Raw genomic sequence first — 25,129 nt, 5'->3', positions numbered from 1 at the left:
CCTAAAAGACAGAAAAAAAAAAAAAAACTGTTAAAATAATTTCTTACGTTCAAAAGACTGAGGTCTCTCTATTAAGACTTTTGGACTGTTAATGTTCTGTTTGCTTTGATTGTTTATATTTTTGACAAGCTCCCCCAAAATTCATATCTTAAAGTCTTTTTTTAACTTTTATTTCTTTGGGAATTTTCAAAGGGCCCTGGAACTTCTCAAAGAAATTTGCTCTCTTCCTATAAGGGGAAAGATACTAAACTTATTAGGCTTATTCAATATGTTCAATTACATGGAAAGCATTGTCAGAACAGTGATGATAAGCCTGCTTAGGTGCTATTATGTGGGCAAATGTTATTGACATAGGTGTTTTAAAATTGTATAACATTACTGAAATTCTGATCTGTCCTGGTTATCAGTCATAATTCTGGTTATTATTATTTTTAAGTGTTGTATGTCAAAAAATTAACCAAATTTCCTTGTCAATTGCCATTTTGAGGTCTTGTTGTTTACAGACTTATTTCTTTGCTCTAATGCTTTTGCAAAATGTTTCAACTTCAGAAAAATTCATGGAAAGGACTCTGACATTTACACTGGAGTACAGGTTTCTGACAAACTTTCTGATCATAAAACTGAACTGGGTAAAAAATTATAGAAATCTGATGGAGAGACTGATAACTTCATGAAGCTGCTAACAAAAAGATTGGGATCAAGAATGGATTACACAGGACTGAATGAACTGATAAGGATGATTATAATTTTTATGATTTTTCGTTTGAAGTATTGCTGAATTTTTAATGTTTTGTTTTTTTCAGATTTAAGGAAAACTTTTTCTCTTTTCTCCTGAGCTAGCTATGACTTATAGCAATTTGGTAAATGATACTTTTGTAAGTAAAATTGAAATATTTATCTTTTTCTCTCTACCTGATCCCTCGAATTTAGAAACTCTTAGTAAGTGAGTATTGTTGTTTTCATGGCAATATAGTTATTTGCATAAGTTCAATAAGAATCTGTTCTCCTTAAAACAGGACACAATTGGAAACACTGGTTCTATTACCAAGGTTGTGACTGGAACATCATATTTGCAATATAACCATACAGTTTTTGAGGAATGAAGATTGGACTTTATGGAATAAAGCCACGTGGAAATATTGGCCTGGTACCTTGTGTTCCAAGCAGCACTTACCAGGATAAGTAAAGAATGTCACTTATCTGGCAGGTACAAGGAACCTTGAAATATTTTGGGGAAACCTCGGAATAGAGGAATTCACCCAAATCTATAGGTATTGCAGGCAAAGTCTGATGACAAAATCCTTGGCTTGGCTTTCCTGGCCTCGAGAGACCTTTAAAGTTCAATGTGAGATTCCTCATAAAAAGTTCCAGCAAAGCAGATTTAAAAGAGCCTATGTGATCAACTGCTATTCTTGCTGTACTTATGTAAATAATTGAGCCAACTCTATTGGAACTAGAGTTATTGTAAACTAGTTTTAGTTTTGCTATCTTAATAAAAATGAGGGTGATTTTAGAGAGAAAAATTATATTTCAGTAAAAACTATTTCAGTATAAGTTTGCGGATATTAGATCCTAGTTTTGTTGTCTTTTGAGGTTTTTGTTTTATATCTGTTGACTGGACTGGATCCTGATTTCTTCTAGTCTCCTGAAATATCTGGCTACAGATGTCCAAACTAACGTTTTTGATTTTTTCCATCATTTTCATTTGAAATCACTGAGAACTGAACCTGCCCTTTTTCCTGAAGCCTTACAAACTGAAGCCGATGAACTTGATATAAACTTAAGAGATGACCTGACGACACCATCAGAGACATTTTAAACTGCAAAAGATACTTTGACACTGACATCTAAAATTCTTCTTCACTGGCTGTCCTCTGACCTCAAAAACTGGTTTACAATTTGCTCTAACCATTAACCTTGTTTTTCTTTCGTTTACACAAATATGCTTTTGGAGTCTGCCATGCTGTTGGCACAATTTGGAAATCCCGTGGATTCTTAACTTCTGCAGGAAATCCTATTGCTAATGGACACTTAATTGCAGCCTTGTTACAAGCTATTCACCTTCCTTAAAAATTGCCATTGTTCATTGTTCAGCCCATACTAAGGAGACTGACGTCATATCTTTAGGGAATGACAGGGCTGACAGAGCTGCTAAACATGCAGCTCACTATATACCCCCTTATCCGTTTTCCACCCAATTCTTAAACCTGCCTTTATCCCTGACTGATGTTATTAACTATCAGGCAAATGCCCCACAATCTGAAAAAGAAAATTGGATACAAAAGGGTGCCAAACAATTATCAGATGGATTATACATTGGACCAAATGGACTTCCAGTATCTCCTGTTGTTTTGACTTTTTGGCTTGCACTTATCTCCCACCAAATGGGACATATGTGCAAACGGGGGATAGTTAAGGAACTAAAAGACAATTGGTTTTGCCTTGGCATCCATAAAATTTCTGACCAAATCACCTCCCAGTGCACAACTTGCAAATCTTACCAAGTCTCTGGGAGAAATCAGTGTGATCCAGGAAGTCCTCCCAGGCCCACGCTGCCTTTTGCAGCACTCCAAATGGATTTTATGGACTTACCTTCAGCTTTAGGTTACTCTCACTGTTTGGTTATTGTCTGCATGTTTAGTAGATGGACTGAATGCTATCCGACCAGACATGCAGATGCCACAACAGTGGTAAAGAAATTAATAACTGAAGTTATTCCTCGCTTTGGCATTCCTTTATGGATTGAATCAGACCAAGGAACTCATTTTACAGCAGAGATAAACCACTTGCTTGCAAAAACTCTGGGGTATTCATTAAAATTTCATACGCCATATCACCCTCAGTCATCAGGGCAAGTGGAACGTAAAAATCTAGATATAAAAAGAACTCTAGGAAAAGTCTGTCAAGAAACTGGACTTAAATGGCCAGAGGCTCTGCCCTTGGCCCTTATGAAGATTCAAAATACTCCAAATAGAAGGCAAGGACTGACTCCTTTTGAAATAGTTTTTGGACGTCCGATACCTACTGGTGTCTCTAAACCTTCAATTCCTGGATTAAATGAATATTATGGGAACTTAAGTGAACAATTTGATGCTATGACTTGTTATATACAAAAATTAACTAGTATACTTGAAGTATATCGTCAACAGGTAAAAGAGGCATGGCCACCACCTTCTGACAAGCCTTGCCATCCCTTTCGACCAGGAGACTGGGTGTACATCAAGGTCTTTAGAAGAAAACACGCACTGTCACCTCGCTGGGAAGGACCTTATGAAGTCTTACTGACGACCTGCACTGCCATCAAAATAAAGGAAAAATCTTCCTGGATCCATGCGAGCCACGCCAAAATAGACCCAGAACATCGCTCTCCAGACAACTGGGAGATAATCCCCACAGGTGACCTTAAACTAAGGATTTCGAGGGCCAAAACCCAGGCCCCAGAAGCAGCCGACATCATGAAGTAGACAGCTTTTCCCAAGATCACGGATCGAGAAAACCTACTTTGACCCATTTCCTCCCCCTTGCTTCAAAACTCCCTATATATATACACACTCACACACACAAACTATTAGTGGATATATATATATATATATTTTTAATCATTTATTAGAAAGCTGACTGGAGAGTGCTGGTCTCTATCTGTCCCTCTTCCCTTCTCTAAGTCTCCGCTATGGGCTCTTTTCCAATCTGTGTCTTGCTTTTACTAACCCTCTCCTTTTCAACAGGTCGGGCACAGACCAAACACCCCCTTATGCCAGTTTACCAAGCCCTAGCCACGCTAACTAATCAGTCTGACTGTTGGTTATGTCAACAGCTAGATAGTGCAAAAGAACCTGAACTAGTCTTTGTTCCTGCTGATATGAACACCTGGTAGACTAAATATGGAAAATAGATGAATAACAGAGTATGGTATCCGCAACAAGGGAAACTTCACTCTGCTTCTTCTCCTGGTGAGTCACTTGGGCCCCAGAAAGACTACTTAGAAGGTCAAGGACTGTCCCTTGCCCAAGTACAAGCAATAGGTGAAAGTTTTTCCCTCTGCATTGAAAGTAAACATGGCGCTGAACCTTTCCTGGGTGACATACCGAGACAATATTGCAGTCAAACTCTGTGGTTTGATTCCGCAGGTGGCATCTTCAGAACTCTCAAGGGAATTGTAAGTGACTCTATCACTACTCCCTCTGGCACAAACATTTGCCAAATCACCAAGTGCTCTGGATGGCCTACGAGCCACCCGTGTGCAACTTGGGGTATCGCAGCTATCCGCATGGTTAGGCTGCCCAATGCCACAGACTATATATGGGTGGATCAAAAATCTGGACTCACCTGGTCAGGTGACAAGACCAGGCTGTATAGCTGCCAAAATCAGACTGCAGGCCTCCTGTACCAGCTATTCCACAATCTATTCTGTTCTCGCAGACTGACAGGAGCTCATGGGAAATGGAGATGTTTAGGTAGTAACGGTGCAAGTGGCACAGATCATGAAATAGTCCAGATCCTGGGAACTACAGACTCAATTCTAACCTTGTCTTTAAACTACACTGGTCTTTTCATTTTATGCGGCAACAAAGTGTATAAAGGATTCCCACCTAATTGGTCAGGACGATGCGGACTTGGATACCTGGCTCCTTCTGTCACCAAACACTCCACCTTAAATGCTAGCCAAATTACAAACTTGGGTTCGTTTGTTCATAAGATTGTGCCACATAAACGTGCCAGTCGAGAAATCGTGGAAAATCCATTTGTGTATCACAACTCCAAGTTCTTTTCAGCCTTGAGAGTCCTATTCCCCAGCTTTGGAGATTATGAGTTGGAAAAGGCAATATTAAATCTCTCTATGGTAATGGAGCAAGAGTTCAACACCACCATGCAAACCTTGAACATACTCCAGTCACAGATTAACAGCCTAGCATCTGTGGTGCTCCAAAATCGACGTGCTCTGGATGTGCTCACTGCCCAGCAAGGAGGAGCATGTGCAATCATTGGAGAAAAATGTTGCTTTTATGTGAATCAAACAGGTCAAGTAATATCTAACTTAAATCGATTAAAAGAGAAGATTGACATTTTTCATCAGATAAACGAAGCTAACACATTTTATTGGACTGACTTATTTCCGGGATTGGGGGACTGGTTTAATGGCGTGTGGGGAAATGTGCTCCGATTTGTCCTTTTCTGCCTGTTCATCCTCATTCTAATCTATGTTCTTTTCTCTTTGCAGACTTCTTATCACTTGGGAGGGGCACCAAGCCCTTTTTATCAAAAAACTCTATCTCTCCCTGACCAAATTATCAATAGATGACCCTGAAAAGAATTGTCCTTCTGCCCTCTGAAGTCCCAGGCCACTGCCCAGCCCCAACACGCTCCTCGCCTTTAGCTGCAATACTTAAGCAAGCAGCTTAGACAGAGGGACGAGTTGCTCATTTCTGAGTTTCTCCCATGTATACATGTTATTAAACTTGGTATTATTTTCTCCTGCTAACCTGTCTTGTTGATTATTTGGCCAGCCAGAAGAACCTTAAGGGAAAGGGCAGAGGGAGATTCTCCCTCTTCCCCCGACAAGACCAACAAACTGGCTTCCAAAGTGGCTGTAATATTTTGTATTTCCGCCAACGAAAAGTGAGAGTTCCTGTTGTTCCACATTCTCGCCAGCATTTGGTGTTGTCGATGTTATGAATTTTGTTCGTTCTAATAGGTGTGTAGTGATATCTCGTCGTTTTAATTTTCATTTCCCTAACAACATGATGTGGAGCATCTTTTCATATGCTTATTTGTCATCTCTATATCTTTTTTGGTGAGACATCTGTTCAGGACTTCTGGCCATTTTTTAAATCAGTAGTTTGTCTCCTTATGGTTGAATTTTTAGGAGTTCTGTGTATATTTTGGATATACACAGAGTACATCTTTATCAAATGTACTTTTTTGAAAATATTTTCTCCATTCTCTAGCTTGCTTTTCATTCTCTTGGTAGTGTCTTTCTCAGAGCAGAAATTTTTAATTTTAGTGAAGTCCAGCTTATCAATTCTTTTTTTCATGGATCGTGCCTTTCGTGTTGTGTCTTAAAAGTCATATCCAAACCCAAGGTCATCTAGATTTTCCTATGTTATCTTCTAGGAGTTTTATATTTTTTTGTTTTACAGTTAGTTCTGTGATTCATGTTGAGTTAATATTTGTGAAAGGTATAAGGTCTTCACAAATTTTTTTTATTATTTGATTTGATTGCTTATATTTTTATTTTTCTTGTATAAAAATCAGTTATAAATTTTGTGAGATATTTACATAGAGTTATTCAGTGTATAGCTAGATTTATGAGTCTGGAATTCAGGCAAAAGGTTGGGATTTATATGTAAACATTTATGGATTATTGGCCTATAGTTGAAGACATGGGGTCTATTGGTAATACAAAGAGAGAATTTATAGAGCTGAAAGAAAGAAGAAAGCAAAAGTCTCAGGAAAAAAATAATGATGTTGGTAAAGAAAGAGGGATGAGAAAAGAGGCAAAAAAGGAATGGTAATAGAAATAGATGTTGAATAAGAACAAGTATATAATAGCCAGAGGCTTCAAGAATGTGAAGTGTTACTCATGATAAAAAGAAGTAAAGTGTAACAGGAATTTTAAAGGGGCCATTGGTATTCATAACTAGTCTTTGTTGACATTAGCAGGAAGAATTTCAATAGAATGGTTGCCTAGAACTGTTGGAATGGGTGAAGAGTAAATAGATTAAGCCTAGACTACTTTTTTCAAAGATTTATACTCCCAAAATATTTAAAGCCTGGTGAAAGGATAGGCCTGATGGTTGTTCACACTCAGTGCCATCTCTGTTTTTCAAAGCTTACCCCCAAGGAAATTTGAAGCCTGAAAACTTACCCCCTGCTAGGAGAGTTCTTGTTAGAGTCCACCAATGAATGGGCAAATGCAGCCTGGGATGATGCAAAAGAAAGAGATGCCATTACTCTCCTTGGCAGCTGTGGCAAGTCATATGGAAATCATCAGACAGCAGATATTGTGATTTATCCGAAGTTTTTAGATTATCTCCTGAAAATCATTCACATCAGTACTGTTGGTAGCTGAAGCCATCAGTGGTGGCTTCTAACAGTTCTGAACATTGTCCTAAAAGATACCCACTTGGGTGCTAGAGGACACTGAGGCCATCCTTGCCATTTGTTGGGGGAAGAGGGAGAATCCCCCTCTGCTTTTTCCCTTAAGGTTCTTATGGCTGGCCAAATAATTAACAAGACAGGTTAGCAGGAGAAAATAATACCAAGTTTAATAACACGTATACATGGGAGAAACTCAGAAATGAGCAGCTCATCCTTCTGTCTAAGCTGCTTGCTTAAGTATTGTAGCTAAAGGCGAGGAAGCTGTTGGGGTTGGTAGTGGTTTGGAATTTCAGAGGGGAAAAAGACAATTCACATGGAGATAGAAATGCAAATGTTTATCTGACAGTTCTTTTCAGGGCCACCTATAGAGAATGTGGCCAGGGAGAGATGGAATTTTTGATAAGAGGGGCTTGGTGCCTTTCCTATTGTAACATCTATTTCACATTATATTATAGCCATCATGATAATAACTCCTTCCTGAAACAGATCTTTTTGTTTTAAATTCTTTAGGCAGTTTGGGAGGGGAAACTCAAATGTTCTTCCTGAGTTTTCTGAGTTTTTATTGTCTTCAGCTTGAAATAATCCGCGTACCAGAGTGGTGCTTCTTGGGGTGGCCTGCCCTGAGCACCATCACATTCCTGCAATTCCAGATTCTCTAACTTGTATTCCTCCAGCTTCCAACAGTTGTGTAAGCTTCAACTTTCCTATTTTAAGCTTTTTCCTCCTGAAAACATCTGCGGAAGATTTTATTTTCCTGACTAAACACTAGTTGATTATATATAGCTATTTTTAGTGAATAAAAAACTCCAAGTTTCAGGAATACATTTATTGTTTAGAAGAAGTAAATGAGTGTTTATTTGTAGTATTCAAATAATGAGATTTTTTCTTCCATACTGATTGTGCCCTTTAATGTATTTTTTCCCCACAAAAGTAGAGAAAATTCAGCTACACTAAAACCATTTTCTGTTTCTTATATGAAACTTACTAACTTTTCATTTTCTAGATTCATCTTATTTTCACAATCTAGTTTTTCTGCAGTTGCCCTTGAGGCTCTTGTAACAGTTTACTGTTTTCATTATATTTAATGTCGTTCCATGAGTTTGAACTGAAAACAGTTGAACATACTTATTGACAAACATCCCTCAAAGTTGGTTTATTAATTTTTAGTGTGTCATGATTAATCTTCAAAGGCATTAGTTAGTTTATAAGAGTCAGAGCATCTGGAATTCTTTATTTTTAGAAATCCAAAGATGAGGCATTCAGTAGACATTTTTAACTTCCTTTTCTAAGATGTTTAGAAATAATGCAATAATTAATTGATTTTACTCAGAATTCAGTAACTATTACTAAATATATAGATACTTAGGATAAAGTAACCATTAGTGAATTAAAATCTGCTATACTTTCACTTTTTTGAGGTGATTCTTGATCACTGGCCATTATCGTCAACTCAAAGGACCATTTCTGGCAGTGAATACTTTATTCAATCCCTTTTTGATAACTTTGGAGATGATTTACTAGATACTTTATTGATTTTGTTTTTCTGGTGTAATTTATTTCTTAATAAATATATATTATGATAGTTGGTTGTTACTCCACAAAATCTTCAGATATTTGCTTCACTATAATTGAAACCTTGTAGAGTATCAAATAGGATGGAATTTTATTTACTTTAGTAACAGATGAAAGTGATGACATAGTGTGTTAGATTCTGAAAGCTAAAGACTGTATTTTGTAACCTCTTGTACAACTAATGATAAATATATTGGTGCCCTCTTAATAAATACTTGTTGAATATTGTTATATGAAAGGGTAACTGATTTTCAAATATTTTAGCTAATTATAGAAGTAGTAAGAACATTTTTCTTCACTATTAACCTTGTTTCATAGATCAAATAATTTGGATTATGTGATATAACTTAATAGATTCTGATGTTATAAACCAATGTTACTGCAATAAACAAAAAATTTAAAAAAAAAAAATAAAAAATAAAATAAATTAATAGATTCTGTATTGCTGCCTCCTGGGTCCGTATTACTGATACTGGATAGTTTACTTCTGAACCTATTAAGTTTCTGCTCTTTATAAAAAAGAGACCTTGATGTACACAGTCAAGACCGGAAGTTGTGTGGATTTGGCAGTGTATATAAAGTGCAACCTTAAACTGTCACTCAGCCATACAGAAGAAATATACACTAATGTTGCTAATTTAAATGGTTACCAAATGCATACTTTGAAGTTTCAGATAATTAGATGACTTCACATCTTTAATTGCATAGTTATGGACCATAAAATTAATTACTTTATAATCCTTATTTTATGATACATACAAAAGTGTGTATGCTGACCTTTCTCCGAACTATAGTTAAAATGGCTCTAAGCTACCTCATTAACGAGAATGCTTAGTAATGAAGCCTCAAAATTATATCAAATGTCTCATCATTTCAAAAATTATCTCTAAAATGATGGCCCATTTGTTCACTTCAACATTTTATCAAAGTCTAGAATCCTAGATAAATTGAGTCAGGATCCTTCTATCGCTACACTGAATTTGACAGTGGCTATGAACTATTAGAGGTTTACTTTCCCATAGCACATTTAAAATTCAATTCTACAAATATTTGAGTATCTATAATGTTCCAAATATCATAATAGAAACCAAAACCACAAGAAGTGTTTCCTGTCCTTTATGAATTCACAGTCGTAGTGTAAGTGTGAGATAGTAACTCAGATCTTTCGTTTGTACTGAACTTAAGGAGTTATTAATAATAATGGTAGTGGACTAGGCAGATCATATTTTATGGTATCTTGTCAACTTTTAAGAAGTTGTCTGTATCTGGCTTTAGGCATCTAGTTTTTTTTTATTATCTTTATGTAATATCAGATAATTATTTGTTCTAGACTTACTACATGTTCTTAGCCAGCCAGGCTTCAAAGAATTGTGAGAGTTAACTTAGTTAATCTATTCAGAATTCTGTGGACTCGCCTCTAGATTTCAAAGTTGAATTGCAGTTTGGAGTGGTGTCACTTACCTAAGGGATTGCTGAGATGGACATATAATAATGTAAGCATTCAGTTTTAGAATAGTGACATGATAAGCATTTACTTTAAAGATTTTAAAAATGATGTTTCACTATAATCTTTATTCCCCTTCATATTATCTTTCAATAAAATTTGATTAAGAAAATACCACAGTGCCATCTGAAGACTCTAATTGAATAAGAAGTTGATAGAGTTTCTTAGTCAGTTTATCATTGTTGTAGAAGGATATATTTAAACCTTTAGGAGACCAGTGAATGACAGAAATTCTCATTCTGTGTAATAATTTTCAGTTTATGAAAGACCATGCCATGGAAAAGACTTGATTACTAGAATAATTATAGACAGAGATTAAATACCTATTTATGTCACATTTACATAAACTAGAAAAGGTGAAACTAGTTAAAAATTATCTCATATGAATTTTAATCTTATTATAATATGTTTATTTACCATGTATTGTCAATACGATTATTTTTCACATTGACGATGCTCATTTTTTCATATTTAGTATCTCTGAAATATAGATATAGTGACGGCATGTGAAAATAGAATTGGAAGTGTTATTCTTTCTTAGTGGTATATAAAATAATAGAGCATTTAAAAATCAGTGGCGTGTTAGATTCAATGAAATATGCTGTTACTCTGAGTCTGTTCAGAAATAATTGCTGTAATAAAAATAATGCATAAAAAATTCATTGGATTGGAGAGAGAAAACTCCTTACAGCCATGATGGGTAAAACTTCTGCTTACAACCAGTGTCCTGATGTATCCTTCTGCTTTAAACTATTAAAACCACAGGATAAAATATATCAAACAAGAGTTTTTGGACATTGGACAATAAACAGCAGAGGACAGTGATCCTCTAGATAAAAGAAGTAAATGAAGCGAGTCCTACAATTTTTGCCATTTTACTGCCTAAATAGAGTTTACAGGACACAGCGCAGGGAGGATGAACCCAAACAGAAACCCAAAGGCTCCTCAGTTGAAGCAGAGTTGAGAATATGGGGTGGACAAAACAGCTAGAAGGCACCAGGCAGAGAACTGAAGAAAAGAACAGCATGAACAGGAGAGAGATGATCAGAGAGAGAGCATCAGAGGTTTCCCCACTTGTCTCAGCTAACAGGAATCAGCACATGAGTGGGAGGAACATACCCAAAGTGGGGAAAGAACCACTGGAAAGCAGAACAACCTCTGGATGCCACATAAGAATGGGGAAATTTGTTTTCCCACCAGCCAGAAGGGGGGAGAAAAAATCAAAACTTGTACATATCAAATATGAGGTAGAGAACTCAAAACTCGAAAGGATATGGCTTCAGTAATGGGTCATAATAATCAAAGACTACAGATTGCTCTAGTTTCAGATTCACTAAGATATCCTTGATGAGGAAGAAGCCCCCAATAGGTAAAGCACTAGAAATTACACCAAACATAGAATCAGTAGACCAAGAGTGTTAAAATGGTTATAACTATATATAGTATGTTCAGGAAGGTAGAGGAAAGCATGAGCATATTAACATAGAAGATATAAAAAAGACCCTAATAGCACTTGCATGGGTAAAATATTTAAAGTTGGAGATGATAGATTAGACACTGTTAAAGGAAAAGTTAATGAAGCTGAAGATATAGCCATATAAACTATCCAAAATGAAGAAATATATGAAAAAAGGAGAAAAAAAATTGAACCAAGTCTTGGCAAGCAACCAAGTACACCTGTATATCCCAGAAGAAGAGACAAGAAAGAGGATTGGGAAAAAAAAAAGTAAGTAAAATGGCCAGCTTAAAAAAAAAAAATGATGAAATTAATAAACCCACTGATCTAAGAAACAGAGAATTCCAAGAACAAGAAACGTGAAGAAAACTACACCGAGGCAGATCATAATCAAAAACTGCTTAAAACCTATGATGAATAAAAAATATTTCGAGAAGCCAGAGAGAAAAAGACCCATTATATACAGAGACAGAAAGAAATGGAGTTATTAAAAATGCACACCAGGGGCCGGCCCGTTGGCATAGCGGTTGAGTTCACGTGCTTTGCTTTGGTGGCCTGGGGTTCGCTGGTTCGGATCCTGGGCGCAGACATACACACCACTCATCAAGCTACGCTGAGGTGGTGTCCCACAAAGAGCGACTAGAAGGATGTACAACTGTGACATACAACTATCCACTGGGGCTTTGGGGAGAAAAGAGGCTAAAAGGAGGAAGATTGGCAACAGATGTTAGCTCAGGGCCAATCTTCCTAAAAAAAAAAGGCACACCAGAACATAGTAGAGTAACATATTTGAACTGAAAAAAAATTGTTACCCCACAATTTTATAATACCCATTAAAAATATCTTTTTCAAAAGATGGAAAAATGAAGACTTTCTATACACACAGAAGTTAACATAATTAATCACTAGAAGACTTATACTACAAGGAATGTTAAAGGAAGATCTTCAGACAGAAGAAAACTGATATCAAATAGAAATCTGTTACTACACAATAAATGAAGAGTGCGGTAAATATATACATAAATATAAAATAATATTTTTTATTTTTTATTTTTTAATTGAATTTACAACAAATAACTATGTATTGTAGGGTTTATAAATATATAGAAATAAAATGTTTGGCAATAATAGCACAAGGCCAAGAGAGGAGAAATGAAAGTATATTATAATAAGGATCTTATACAACAATGAATTAGTATAATATTATTTGAAGCTAGAAATATGAATGTTATAAATCCTGAAGTAATCGTAAAGAATACAAAAGAGTTGCATCGCTAATACATAACCATAGAAGATAAAATGCACTCATAAATTGCAATTCTGAAAATGATAGTCCAAAGATGGTAGAAAAAAAAGAAAAAGATCAAAGAGCAAGGATCAATAAAAAACAAATAGCTAGTTGATAATATAAACTCAGCTCAATAATCACCTTAAATATAAATGAAGTAGACACCCCATTTAAAAGGTAACTATTGTTGGCTTATATAAACTCAAAACATAACTATATGCTGAACAAGAAACCCACCTTAAATATACAGATACAATTAGGTTAAAAGTGACAGGATTAAAAAATGTGTATTATGCCAGCAATAATAAAAAGAAAGATAATAAGGTTATATTGATACTAGACAAAATATATTTAAAAGCAAAGACTACCAGAGTTAAAGAAGGCCATTATATAGGATAAAGGGGTCAATTCATCAAGAAGAAACATTTATACACATAACAAGAGAGCTTCAAAATACACATACAAAAACTGCAAGATCTAGGGGCTGGCCCGATGGCGCAAGCAGTTAAGTGCGCGCGCTCCGCTGCGGCGGCCTGGGGTTTGCTGGCCCGGATCCTGGGTGCGCACTGACACACCGCTTGTCAAGCCATGCTGTGGTGGCATCCCATATAAAGTAGAGGAAGATGGGCATGGATTTTAGCCCAGGGCCAGTCTTCCTCAGCCAAAAAGGAGGAGGATTGGCAGATGTTAGCTCAGGGCCGATCTTCCTCACCAAAAAAAAAAAAAAAAAAAGCAAGATCTAAAGGGGGAAATAAAATAAACCTACAATTAGAGATTTAAGTACAACTTATTTAATGATTAATAGAATGAATAGATAGAAAATGAGTAACGATAGAGAATAGTGGCTAGCAAAATTTTTTCAATGGAGAACCATCTAGTAAATATTCTAGGTTTTGTGAGCCATATGGTCACTGTAGCAACTACTTGACTCTGCCCTCATAACCTAAAAACAGCCATAGAAAATATATAAATTAATGGCCAGAGTTCTGTTTCAATTAAACTTTATTTACCAAAACAGACAGTGGGTCACATTTGACCTGCAGGCTATATTTTGCCTCTCCCTGATATAGAAAATTGAATAATTCTGCTAACCAACTTGACCAAATGGACATTTATATAATACTTCACCCAACGAAAGCAGAATACATGCCTTTTTCAAGTGTACAAGAAAATTTACCAAAATAAATTATATCTAGCCAATAAAGTAAGTCTCAATACCATTTTGTGGTCGAATTACAAACAGAAAATAGTGATAAGTTGCAATACGCTGGGCTCCTTTATGTGTCTGAATACTTTCTATAGTTATTGTATTAGTGGAACCACTCTGCAGACATGCCAGAACAAAGCCTTTCTCCATTGGTAGCTGTAGAGTCATGTCATTTCAACATGTAAGAAGGAGACTAAGAATGAGAAAGTTTGGGAGGCCACTAACTGCTTTCTACTAATCTGGTTGAAATATATATTTTAATAGGTCATCCATAACCACAATCTAGTTTTTTAAACTAGATTCCCATTTGGTGTAATTGTGATCTTAAGATTAAATTCAACAACTGTTTTTGATTTTGTAATTCTGTTTTCCTTCTGATACTACAGACCAGAAAAAAAGCTAAATGACACCACACATTTTTCATTTACTAATAAAGTTAATCATTCATCTTAAGGAAGCGTTATTTTTTTCCCTAGTCCTCCAGTAGTGGTTTGGAAAGAGGACCATATTGGTTCATATTGACCAAGAGTTCACAATTACTCATTTCTCACCCTCTGCTTTGTCTTGACCAAATTTTAGTCAGGCTTCTCTTCTTCCTGAGTACCCCTTGACCTCTGCTTGCCCCCAAGCCTGAGCAAGCAAAAGCAAAGTAGAATGTGTCCCTCTTATCAGCTTCTCCTGGACATCTGCTGGCCACCGGGAGACCCTTTTCCTGTTAGACCGCCGTGGTCATTTCCCCTTGCTTGCCCAGCTTCCTCTTACAGTGTTCTGCTTCTCTCTGCTTGCCCTTCCTTTATTGTATAAAAGAAGACTTTTTATGTTTAATTTTGAGCAAGTTTCAGATTTCTTAGATCGGAGAGTTTTCCCTATTGCAATAGTCTGTCTTTCTGATTAAAAATCTCTCCTTAAATCCAGATGTTTCTTATTTGACGACATCAAGTTTCTTATTCTATTCCAACACTTACTGCTCACGGAGTGTCAAAATTATTTAATTTCTGAGTCTCAATTCTGAGGCTGATGACTACTAAGGTAGATAGTATATGTGCACATGCAGATGTATAAGAAGAGTTTACTTTTGATTCTGATTGCACTCATGATAAAATTCAACTGGAAACATCTTATTAAGTTGGCATTCACTGAGATGCCTGATTGGTAAAGCTGACCACTGAAGTCAAAGGCAGCCAATTACATAATGAACCAAAACCTTCTGAGCCGTAAAGGGTGAAGATTGGTCCCCAAATCTCAAAGTTAGGAAGTTGGTCACAGTGTATGAGAGGGCTGATCACAGGAAGATTCAGGGGCAGGGAAGAATAACAAGGCCCTTGACAGAATGTTACGTGGAAAGGGGGATTCTGAAAGAGTATTCTGGGCTTAATCAAAGGACTGCGTGTTAATGCACGTAAGGCTATTTTGGGCCCAGTATGTGATCTAGCTTGGAAACCCTTACAGCACATATACAATGACACATGGTTTCTGATTTTAAAAAGCTGTAATTTGGGGCCCAAAGAGGAAGATGCCAATGCTGCCTGTCCAAGAACAATCCAGGAAAGGGCATCACTGCTAAGCAGCCAATATTGTCATGTTTGGGGGACTGTGGTGTAACTTGGTGTATGGTAGCCCTGTAGCAAGAAGCAATGGAGGGCTGTGAATTAATGAAAATGTCTAGATTCCTCTACAGCTGGTTTCAGTTACTTCCTGATGATTGGGACAGGGGATGGGGTCAGTGATGCTAGATTAGTGGGTAAAAGGCCTCAAGAAAAAGTAAGAGTGAGATAATTTAGTATCTTGATTTGTTCAAGTGTGTCATCACGGTATGGGTATACTTCTATGTCCAAGAGATATTACAGTAGATGATCTACATGGCTGGCCTTTTACATGGGAGTAAGGTTTGAGATTTTTTTTTTAATAATCCTTTTTTTGCACATGGATGGTCTCTCCTTTTTTTTTTTTTTTGACAAAGATTGGCCCTATGCTAACATCTGTTGCCAGTATTCCTCTTTCTTCTTTTTTCTCCCCAAAGCGCCAGTATATAGTTGTGTATCACAGTTGTAGAGTTGTAGCTCTTCTATGTGGGATGCCACCCCAGCATGGCTTGATGAGCGGTGAGTAGGTCCACTCCCAGGATCCAAACCGGCAAACCCCGTGCCGCCAAGTGGAGCTGGCGAATTTAACCACTATGCCGCTGGGCCTGCTGGAGATATTTTTTATAAAAAGATTTAGATTTTCACTGTTACTTTCTGCTTGTTAAATTCTTGAAAGGGAGACTGTTGCTCTTTATCGATCTGGATTTGATTTCCTTAACGCTGCCCTTCATTTTATTTGTAGATCATATTCAAATAATTGTGTTTCTTCTTTTATTTTTCTGTCTCTGATTGGGAGACAGTGAAGGAAACATTCAGACTACAGGGCCATACGAATTATTTTTTCTTGAGATTCTGATGTGTATGGCTAGCTAAGCCTGTATTTTTTATTTTGTGGGTGCTGGTGAAGTGTTATTTTAGCTCTTCATTTTCGACCAAGAGTTGCAACAAGTAAGAAAGTCACAGTGGATTTTGAGGGAGGGGAACTGATTTTACATGTGTGAGTCAGAGTTACCTGCTTCAATTATGAGTGCATTAATGATTTTACATTTGGATTATGAGGCAGAACCCTGGAAAAGAGAATTTGCTACATCATATAACCCCTAAAATATACACTACAGCTGCCACGTTATCTCTATTCTTTTAAAAGATGTCACAGACATCTTTTAAAAATTGTCTATTCATAATCTTATCTTTCCTTATCTAAAATTTATTATATAATATATATACATATGTTTTGCTTTTTCAAACATAGTATTACTAAGGTATAATTTACTAAAAATTACCATAGAATTCACTCCTTGAAAGTGTTAAGAATTTACATTCAATGATTTTTAGTAAATGTGTAGAAAAATTCAAGCATAACCATATTCCAATTTTAAAGCATTCCTATTAATGCAAATATTCACTTGAGCTGTTTGCAGTCAATCCTCATTCCTACTCTTTGCTCCAAACACCTACTCATCATCTATCCGCTCTCTATAAATTTAACTTTTCTGCACATTTCACGTAACTGGCATGAAACAATAATTTTATTTTGCATTTGACTTTTTTCACTTAACTAACGTTTTTTACAGTTCATCCACATGGTAGCATGTATTGGTAGTTTGATACTTTTTATTGCTGAGTAATATACCATCGTATGGATACATTATATTGTGTTTATCCGTTCACCAATTGATGTACATTTAAATTGTTTCCACTTTTTGGATTTATGAATAATGCTTCTATGAACGTTTGTATGCAATTCTTTTAACTTTAAAGAAAATGCCAAATAGTTTACCTCAGTGGCTATACCATCGTACGTTCCACAATCAATGTATAAGGTGTTCTGTTTCCTCTCCATTCTTACTAATACTGAATGTAGTCTTTTCTTTTTTAATTTTTTAATTTATTTTTTGGTGAGGAAAAATGACCGTGAGCTAACATTTGTGCCAGTCTTCCTCTATTTTGAATGTGGGATGCCGCTGCAGCATGGCTTGATGAGCAGTGGGTAGGTCCATGCCCAGGATCCTAACCCAGGAACCCTGGGCCACCAAAGCAGAGTGCACAAACTTAACCACTACGCTACCGGGCCTGCCCCTAGTCTGTATTTTTTATTATAATCATTCTAGTGGGTGTGTAGTAGTATGTCATTATGGTTTTAATTTACGTTTTCCCTAATGACTAATGATTTTGAGCACCTTTTCCTGTTCCTTTTAGCATCTTATATGTCTCTGGTAAAATGTCTATTCAGTGCTTTTGTTTATGTTTTTATTGGGTTTTTGTCTTTTTATTTTTTGAGTTGTAAACTAACTATATAATATTCTGGTTACAGTTACTTTATCAGATATACGATTTGCAAGTATTTTCTACCATTGAGTGACTTGGTTTTTCCTTTCTCTCAGGGTATCTTTTGAAGAGTAAATTTTAATTTTTATTTTGAAATAATTATAGATCACATGCAGTTGTAAGAAATTATACATATAGATCTCCTGTACCCTACATCTATTTTCCCTCAATGATGACATCTTGCAAACTTCAGAGCAATATCACAATATACATATTAACATTGACACAATATACTGATCTTGTTCAAATGTTTCCAGTTTTCTTGTACTCATTTCGGTGTGTGTGTGTACATGTGTGTTGTATATAGCTCTATGCAATTTTATCACATGTCAATTCATGTATTCACTGTAGTCAAAATAAAGAACTACTCAAACACTGCAGAAACCCCCTGTGGCCCTTTTACAACCCCTCCCACTTCATACTACCCCTCCCCCATCCATAGTCTCAGCAACCGCTAACCTGTTCTCAATTTGTGGAGTTTTGTCATTTTAGGTTGAATAAATGGAATCTTCCAGTTTCTTCTCTCCAATACCTTTTGGTATTAGCTTTTTACTTTTTAACTTAGCATCACTCTCTGGAGATTCATTCTGGTTGTTGCATGCATCAACAGTTCCTTCTTTTATGTGAGTAGTCCATAGTCTGGAGATACTACAGTTTTGTTTAACCCACCCAGTGAAGGACAAATGGGTTGTTTCCAGTTTTGGGCTATTGCATACAAAGCTGCTATAAACATTTATGTATACATTTTTGTATGAACATGATATACATTTCTATGGCTTAAATGCTTAGAAGTGTAAAAGCTGGGTAGTACTTGGTAGTTGTAGTGTTTGCACTACAGTACTAGTGGGTAGTACTTGGTAGTTTTTTAATTAACTGCCAAACTGTTTTCTAGACTGGCTGTACAATTTTACATTCCCACTAACAATCCATGAGTGATCTGGTTTTTCTGCATTCTTACCAGGTTTTGGAGTTGCCACTTTTTAATTTTTTTAACTATTCTGTTACAGATGTAATGATATCAAATTGTCGTTTCCATTTGCATTTCCTTAATGGCTAATCAAGTTGAACAATTTTTCATGTGCTTATTTACCTTATGCATATCCTATTTGGTAAAATATCTGTTGATGTTTTTGTTCATTTTCAAATTGTATTAATTGTTTTTTAACTCTTGAGTTTTATATATTATAGATACTAGCACTTTGTCAGATAAGTAGTTTGCAAATATTTTCTCCCAGTCTGTAGCTTGTTTTTTCATCCTTTTAACAAGGTCTTTTACAGAGCAAGTTTTTAATTTTGATGAAATGCAGGTTATCAATTTTTTCCCTTTACCTATCATGTTTCTGGTGTCAAGTCTAAGAACTTTTTGCCAAACCTTAGATCCTAAAATTTTCTATGATATTTATTTTCTAAAATTTTATAGTTTCACATTTTACATTTAATTCTGTTACCCATTTGGAGTTAGTGCTGCACAAAGTGGCCTGCTATTAGGTGATATGGGGCAGTAGGTTGGTCAAAGCACCTTTGTTCCCCTATTGCTGCTGATGAGGTTAGATTAGGCCATTGCTGCTAGTGCCCATGGAGCAGGGGACTCTATTGTTAGATGCTTATAGCTTTGTTATTGTTATGTGTTCCTATGAATTAAGTACTTTATCATAATAAAATGTACCTATTATCTTCAGTAATATTTCCTATCTTAAAGTCTATTTTGCTGATATTAATATTTGCTATTTCAACTCGCTCATGGTTGCTGTTTGCATGGTATATAGTTTTACATCCTTTTACTTTCAATCTTTTTGTGTTTCATCTTCAGTAATATTTCCTATCTTAAAGTCTATTTTGCTGATATTAATATTTGCTATTTCAACTCGCTCATGGTTGCTGTTTGCATGGTATATAGTTTTACATCCTTTTACTTTCAATCTTTTTGTGTTTCTAAATTTAAGATATATTTTCTGTAGATAATTGGATCTTGATTTATAAATCAAAAATGATGATCTCTGCCCTTGACTGGTTGTTTAGTCCATTTGCTTTTTTATTTTGGTGAGGAAGATCAGCCCTGAGCTAACATCCCTTGCCCATCTTCTTTTTTCTGAGGAAGATCAGCCCTGAGCTAACATCCCTTGCCCATCTTCTTCTTTTTGCCGAGAAAGATTAGCTCTGAGCTAACATCTGTGCCCATCTTCCTCCTTTTTGTATATGGCATGCCTCCACAGCATGGCTTGATGAGCGGTGTGTGGATCTGTGCCTGGGCTTTGAACCTGCGAACCCCAGGCTGCCAAAGCGAAGCATGCAAACTTAACCACTAGGCCACTGGGCCCGCTCCAGTCCATTTACTTTTTTTTTTTTTTAAGATTTTATTTATGTATTTATTTTCCCCCCAAAGCCCCAGTAGATAGTTGTATGTCATAGCTGCACATCCTTCTAGTTGCTGTATGTGGGACGCGGCCTCAGCATGGCCGGAGAAGCGGTGTGTGCCCGGGATCCGAACCCGAGCCGCCAGCAGTGGAGCGCGCACGCTTAACCGCTAAGCCACGAGGCCGGCCCCCAGTCCATTTACTTTTAATGTGATTGTTGATATGATTGTATTCATATCTGCCATTTTTCCATTGTGTCTCATTATTCTCTTTTTTTGTTTCCTTGTTCCTTTATATGCTTTTTGTTGTTGACTACCTTTTTAGTGTACCATTTTTTCTTTCTCTGTAGATGTTTTTGCTATCTCTTTTAAATTATTTTTTTTGGAGTTGCTCTAGGGATTATGATATGCCTGTTAATTTATCAAAAATCTACTTCAAGAAAATAACTTAATTGTAAAATTTACACATGTTATATTAAATATCTTTTTCTTTCCCCCTCTTTATATTATTATTATCATATATATATATATGATTTATATATATATAGTAGTCATCTCTTATTTGTGGTGTCACTTTTTGTGGCTTCAGTTACCTGTGATCAACAACAGTCTGAAAATATTAAATGGAAAATTCCAGAAATGAACAATTCAGACATTTTAAATTGTGTGCCGTTCTGAGTACCATGATGAAATCTCATGCTGTCTAGCTCTGTCCTACCTGGGATGTGAATCATCCCTTTGTCTAGCATATCCACACTGTATATGCTACCTGCCCATTAGTCACTTAGTAGCCATCTCAGTTAGCAGAATGACTGTTGCAGTATCTCAGTGCTTGTGTTCAAGTAACCTTTATTTTACTTAATAATGGCCCCAAAGTACAAGAGAAGTGATACTGGCAATTTGGTTATGCCAAAGAGAAGCTGTAAAGTACCTCCTGTAAGTGAAAGGTGAAAGTTCTCAACTTCATAAGGAAAGAAAAAAATCATATGCTGAGGTTGCTAAGATCTATGGTAACTTTTATTACAGTATATTGTTATAATTATTCTAGTTTATTATTAGTTATTATTGTTAATCTGTTAGTGTCCCTAATTTATAAATTAAACTTTAATCATAGATATGTATATATAGGAAAAAACATAGAATATATAGGGTTCTGTACTATTCACAGTTTCAGGCATCCGCTGGGCGTCTTGGAACATAACCCTCATGCATAAGGGGAGGGGGACTACTGTACATATATGTTATAAACCAGAAACATAATGTTATATTTATTGCTTTATATAATCTTATATGTTTTAAAAAATTAAGAGAATAAATGAGAAAAAAATATATTATAGTCTTTTCCATTTACCTCTCTTTATTTAATATTTCTCATGCTTATTATTTCTTCTCCTGATTTAAGTTGCTGTGTTGTGACACTTCCTTTCAGCCTTAAGTACATCCTGTAGAATGTCTTGAAAGGCAGTTTTGCCAGCAAATTTATTTCACTCTTTGTTTATTATGGAATATTTTTAATTCATCTTTACTTTTGAAGGATGGCTTTGCGAGATGTAAAACTTTTTTTTTCCTTTACGCTTTGAATATTTTATCCTACTGACTTCTGACCTCCACTGTCTAAGATGACAAGTCAGCTGTTGACTGTATTATTGCGTCCCCATACTTGATAAGATGTTTTTCTCTTGCTGTTTTCAAATTTTTCTTACTGTGTTTAGCTTTCAATAGTTTCACTATAATAACTCTAGGTGTGAATCTCTTTGTATTTATTCTACTTAGGATTCATTGAGATTCTTGAATATATAGATAAATGTTTTTCTCAAATTTGGAAAACTTTCAGTCTCTGTCTCTCTTTCTCTCTTTGTCTCTCTCTTTTTCTGTTTCCTGCTGAGACTCGTATGTTGATGTGCTTGATGTTTTCAACAGGTATTTGAGGCTTTGTTCTTTTTTTAAATCTTTTTGTTTCTCTTTTCTTCAGTTGTGAGGTTATAATTGATCTATCCTCATGTTCAATTTTTCCTTCTTCTGCAATCTCAATTCTGCTGCTGAGCCCTCTAGTGAATTCTTTATTTCAGTTTATATGCTTTTAACTCCAGATTTCCCATTTGCTTATTTTTTTTTAATAATTTCTATCTCTTTTTTGAAATTATTATTCACTAAATCATTGTCTTCACAGTTTTGTTTTTTTTAATTTTAACATAGTTTCCCTGGTTCTTTAAATGTATGTTAAAGTATTAGTCTCCTAAATCCAACATCTGGAGATATTTAGAGGTTCTTTATATTGACTGATTCACTTTCCTGAGTATTGGTCTCACTTTCCATTTTTGTTGCTGTTGCTGTTGTTCATTTGTTTCTCTCATAATTTTCTTGTTGCATAATGACCATTACGTATCATATATTGTAGCAACTCTGAAATCTAATTTTCCCTCCCTGTGGGTTGTTGCTGTTTTGTTTGTCTGTTTAGTAGCTTGTTTTACCTAAACTTATGAAGTACATTTTCATTGAAATGTATGGTTACTGATGTCTCTCCTCAGTGCTTGTTTGTTTTTGAGCCTTACTTTTTAAGGGTTCCTTCTGTGTTTGCATAGAATAGCACTCATCCAAAATATGAGTCAGAAGACGTTCAAACATATTGGGCCAATGTGGCTTTTGCTCTTTACTGATGGATCTGTATGTAGGTTGTGAATTTTAATTATTTAAACCTCAGGCTTTCTTCCTGTCTGCCTAGGCTTTTACTTTCTGCTAAGCTCTGTCATGTCTCTTTTGTGCCTGCACACAGGCCTTGTCAACTAGGGATACTGGTGTGACCTGGGTTGGCTCTGGTCTCTGCTGCACGTGCATTCATCTTCCGGTCAACCTAGGGTATTTAGAATGCTTATCAAGCCTCCTGTGGCTCTGCTGCCTCCTGGAATTCTGTTCCACACTGATCCCCCTGTTGTTGTTTGTCTCAACAAAATTGACACCTCATAGCCACTGGCCATTCCTATTTATTTGCCTCTAAGATAACCACTGTAACTGACAACGCTCTAAATCAGTGGTCCCCTCTAGCAGTAGCAATGAGTCTTCTGTTTTCCTTGGCCTGCGCTTTTCTGATTTAACTACTGAGCTGACAGAACTAGGTGGGGATGGGATCAGCCTGAGAAAAGAAAGCTGCAGACTCATAATATTCTTATTGAATGTTTCATTGTTTTCATGAATAGACACTTCTTAGTTTATTGTATGCTTTGCTTGATTTCCGTAGTGCTGAAATGGTTATTTTTGACAGTTTTTTCAGTTTTGTAGTTGCTTTTTGGTGACAACATTTGTTAAGCTCTTCACTCTGTCCTGCTGGAAGAGAATCTCCGTAATTGCAGGTTAAAAACTTTCTACTACATACGTTTTTTTAAATGTGGTCCATGAACTATGTTTTGCCTCTACTATGTCAAGATTAAAAATGGATTTCTAAAAAAAAATTTGATGTGGATTTTTTAATTGTTAATTTTCTGGAATATTCTCCAGTGTTTAGCACTGTTGGAAATTATTTCCCTTTTGCTTCAGTAAAGGAAGATATTAGTCTTTCTCCTACTGTCTGACTATCTACTCCTTCTTTCCTTGAAAGCTGAACTTCAGCTTACCTCTTTAATTATTGAGGTTGCATGTGTACTTAGATTACATTTTCTCCCTATACTTTCTTCACTAGAATGCATCATTCACTTCACAGTTTTTCAGGCACATGTGATGATTTAGAAAGCATGAACACAATGGTTAAGAATAAAGATTTTAGAGAGACTCCCAAAGTTTGAATCCCAGCTCCAAAATTTTCTAGCTAACCTGTAAAATGTGTCACAATACACATATCATATGGTTTGTATAAGATTAAATGAATTAATATGTGTAATAGATTTATGGCAGTGGTAAATATAAAAAAATTAACACATCAGTGTGTGTTAATGATGAATATTTTATTTTTGAGGTTTTTTTTTTTTTTTTTTGTGAGAAAGATCAGCCCTGAGCTAATATCCGATGCCAATCCTCCTCTTTTTTGCTGAGGAAGACTGGCCCTGGGCTAATATCCATGCCCATCTTCCTCTACTTTATATGGGACGCCACCACAGCATGGCCTGACAAGCAGTGCGTAGGTGCACTCCCGGGATCTGAAACTGTGAACCCCGGGCTGCCAAAGCAGAGCGCGTGCACTTAACCGCTAGGCCACTGGGCCGGCCCTGTTGTTGAGTTTTAACTCCCGTACCCGATTGCAATTCTAACATAATTGTTGACCCTTCATTTTTAACAACTTTACATTCAATTCATCACTTTCTATAATGTCTACCTCTTTGAAGCATTTCAAAGCATTCTTCTTCTTCTATTTCTTCTCTTCATTCTTCTATTTCTTCCCTAAAGCTCTTATATTATCTGATTTGTATCATCAGAGTCCTGTCTCACTGTTTCCTGTTTTAACTCTTAACCAATGATTACCATCACTGAAATCAAGTATCTATAAAAAAATTTAAAATCTGATCATGGGACTGAGGAGTCTAGCTTCAAATTAAAGTTCTATTGTGATCTTTCAGGCCTGACCATAGAGAAGGCTTGCCAGTCAGGACTCATAGGGGAAACTACACTCCCCACAGTAAACTTGATGTACAGCCAGCGCATTAGCTTCTGGAGGGAGTTTCAGGCCTCTTGAGACCAGCCACGTTCATGTGCATATATGCATTCCTACCCCAGGAGCCTCCATTTGGAGGCCTTTTTATCAGGACCTAAGGT

General features: G+C 36.1%; 1 protein-coding gene across 1 annotated transcript; it reads left to right on the top strand.

Annotated features, from left to right (window-relative positions):
- Positions 1 to 3,666: 3,666 nt before the first annotated feature.
- LOC147915784 (endogenous retroviral envelope protein HEMO-like) lies at positions 3,667 to 7,069 on the top strand. Its single transcript, XM_087437255.1, has 3 exons — positions 3,667 to 3,950; positions 4,128 to 5,138; positions 6,876 to 7,069. Exons 1-3 carry the CDS (start codon positions 3,893 to 3,895, stop codon positions 7,067 to 7,069), a joined length of 1,263 nt encoding a protein of 420 aa, XP_087293381.1. The 5' UTR covers positions 3,667 to 3,892.
- Positions 7,070 to 25,129: the final 18,060 nt, after the last annotated feature.

Source organism: Ceratotherium simum, chromosome 12, assembly GCF_057802395.1.
Source record: "Ceratotherium simum simum isolate JZ-2026a chromosome 12, ASM5780239v1, whole genome shotgun sequence".
Lineage (NCBI taxonomy): Eukaryota > Metazoa > Chordata > Mammalia > Perissodactyla > Rhinocerotidae > Ceratotherium > Ceratotherium simum.
This window is presented reverse-complemented; position numbering and strand designations above follow the sequence as displayed.

Coding starts and splice junctions, on each gene's coding strand:
- LOC147915784 (XM_087437255.1), top strand. CDS start 3,893: ATGAATAACAGAGTATGGTATCCGCAACAAGGGAAACTTCACTCTGCT. Junction 3,951..4,127: donor TCACTCTGCTTCTTCTCCTG/GTGAGTCACTTG, acceptor TTGATTCCGCAG/GTGGCATCTTCAGAACTCTC. Junction 5,139..6,875: donor ATTGGGGGACTGGTTTAATG/GCGTGTGGGGAA, acceptor ACCCCCTGCTAG/GAGAGTTCTTGTTAGAGTCC.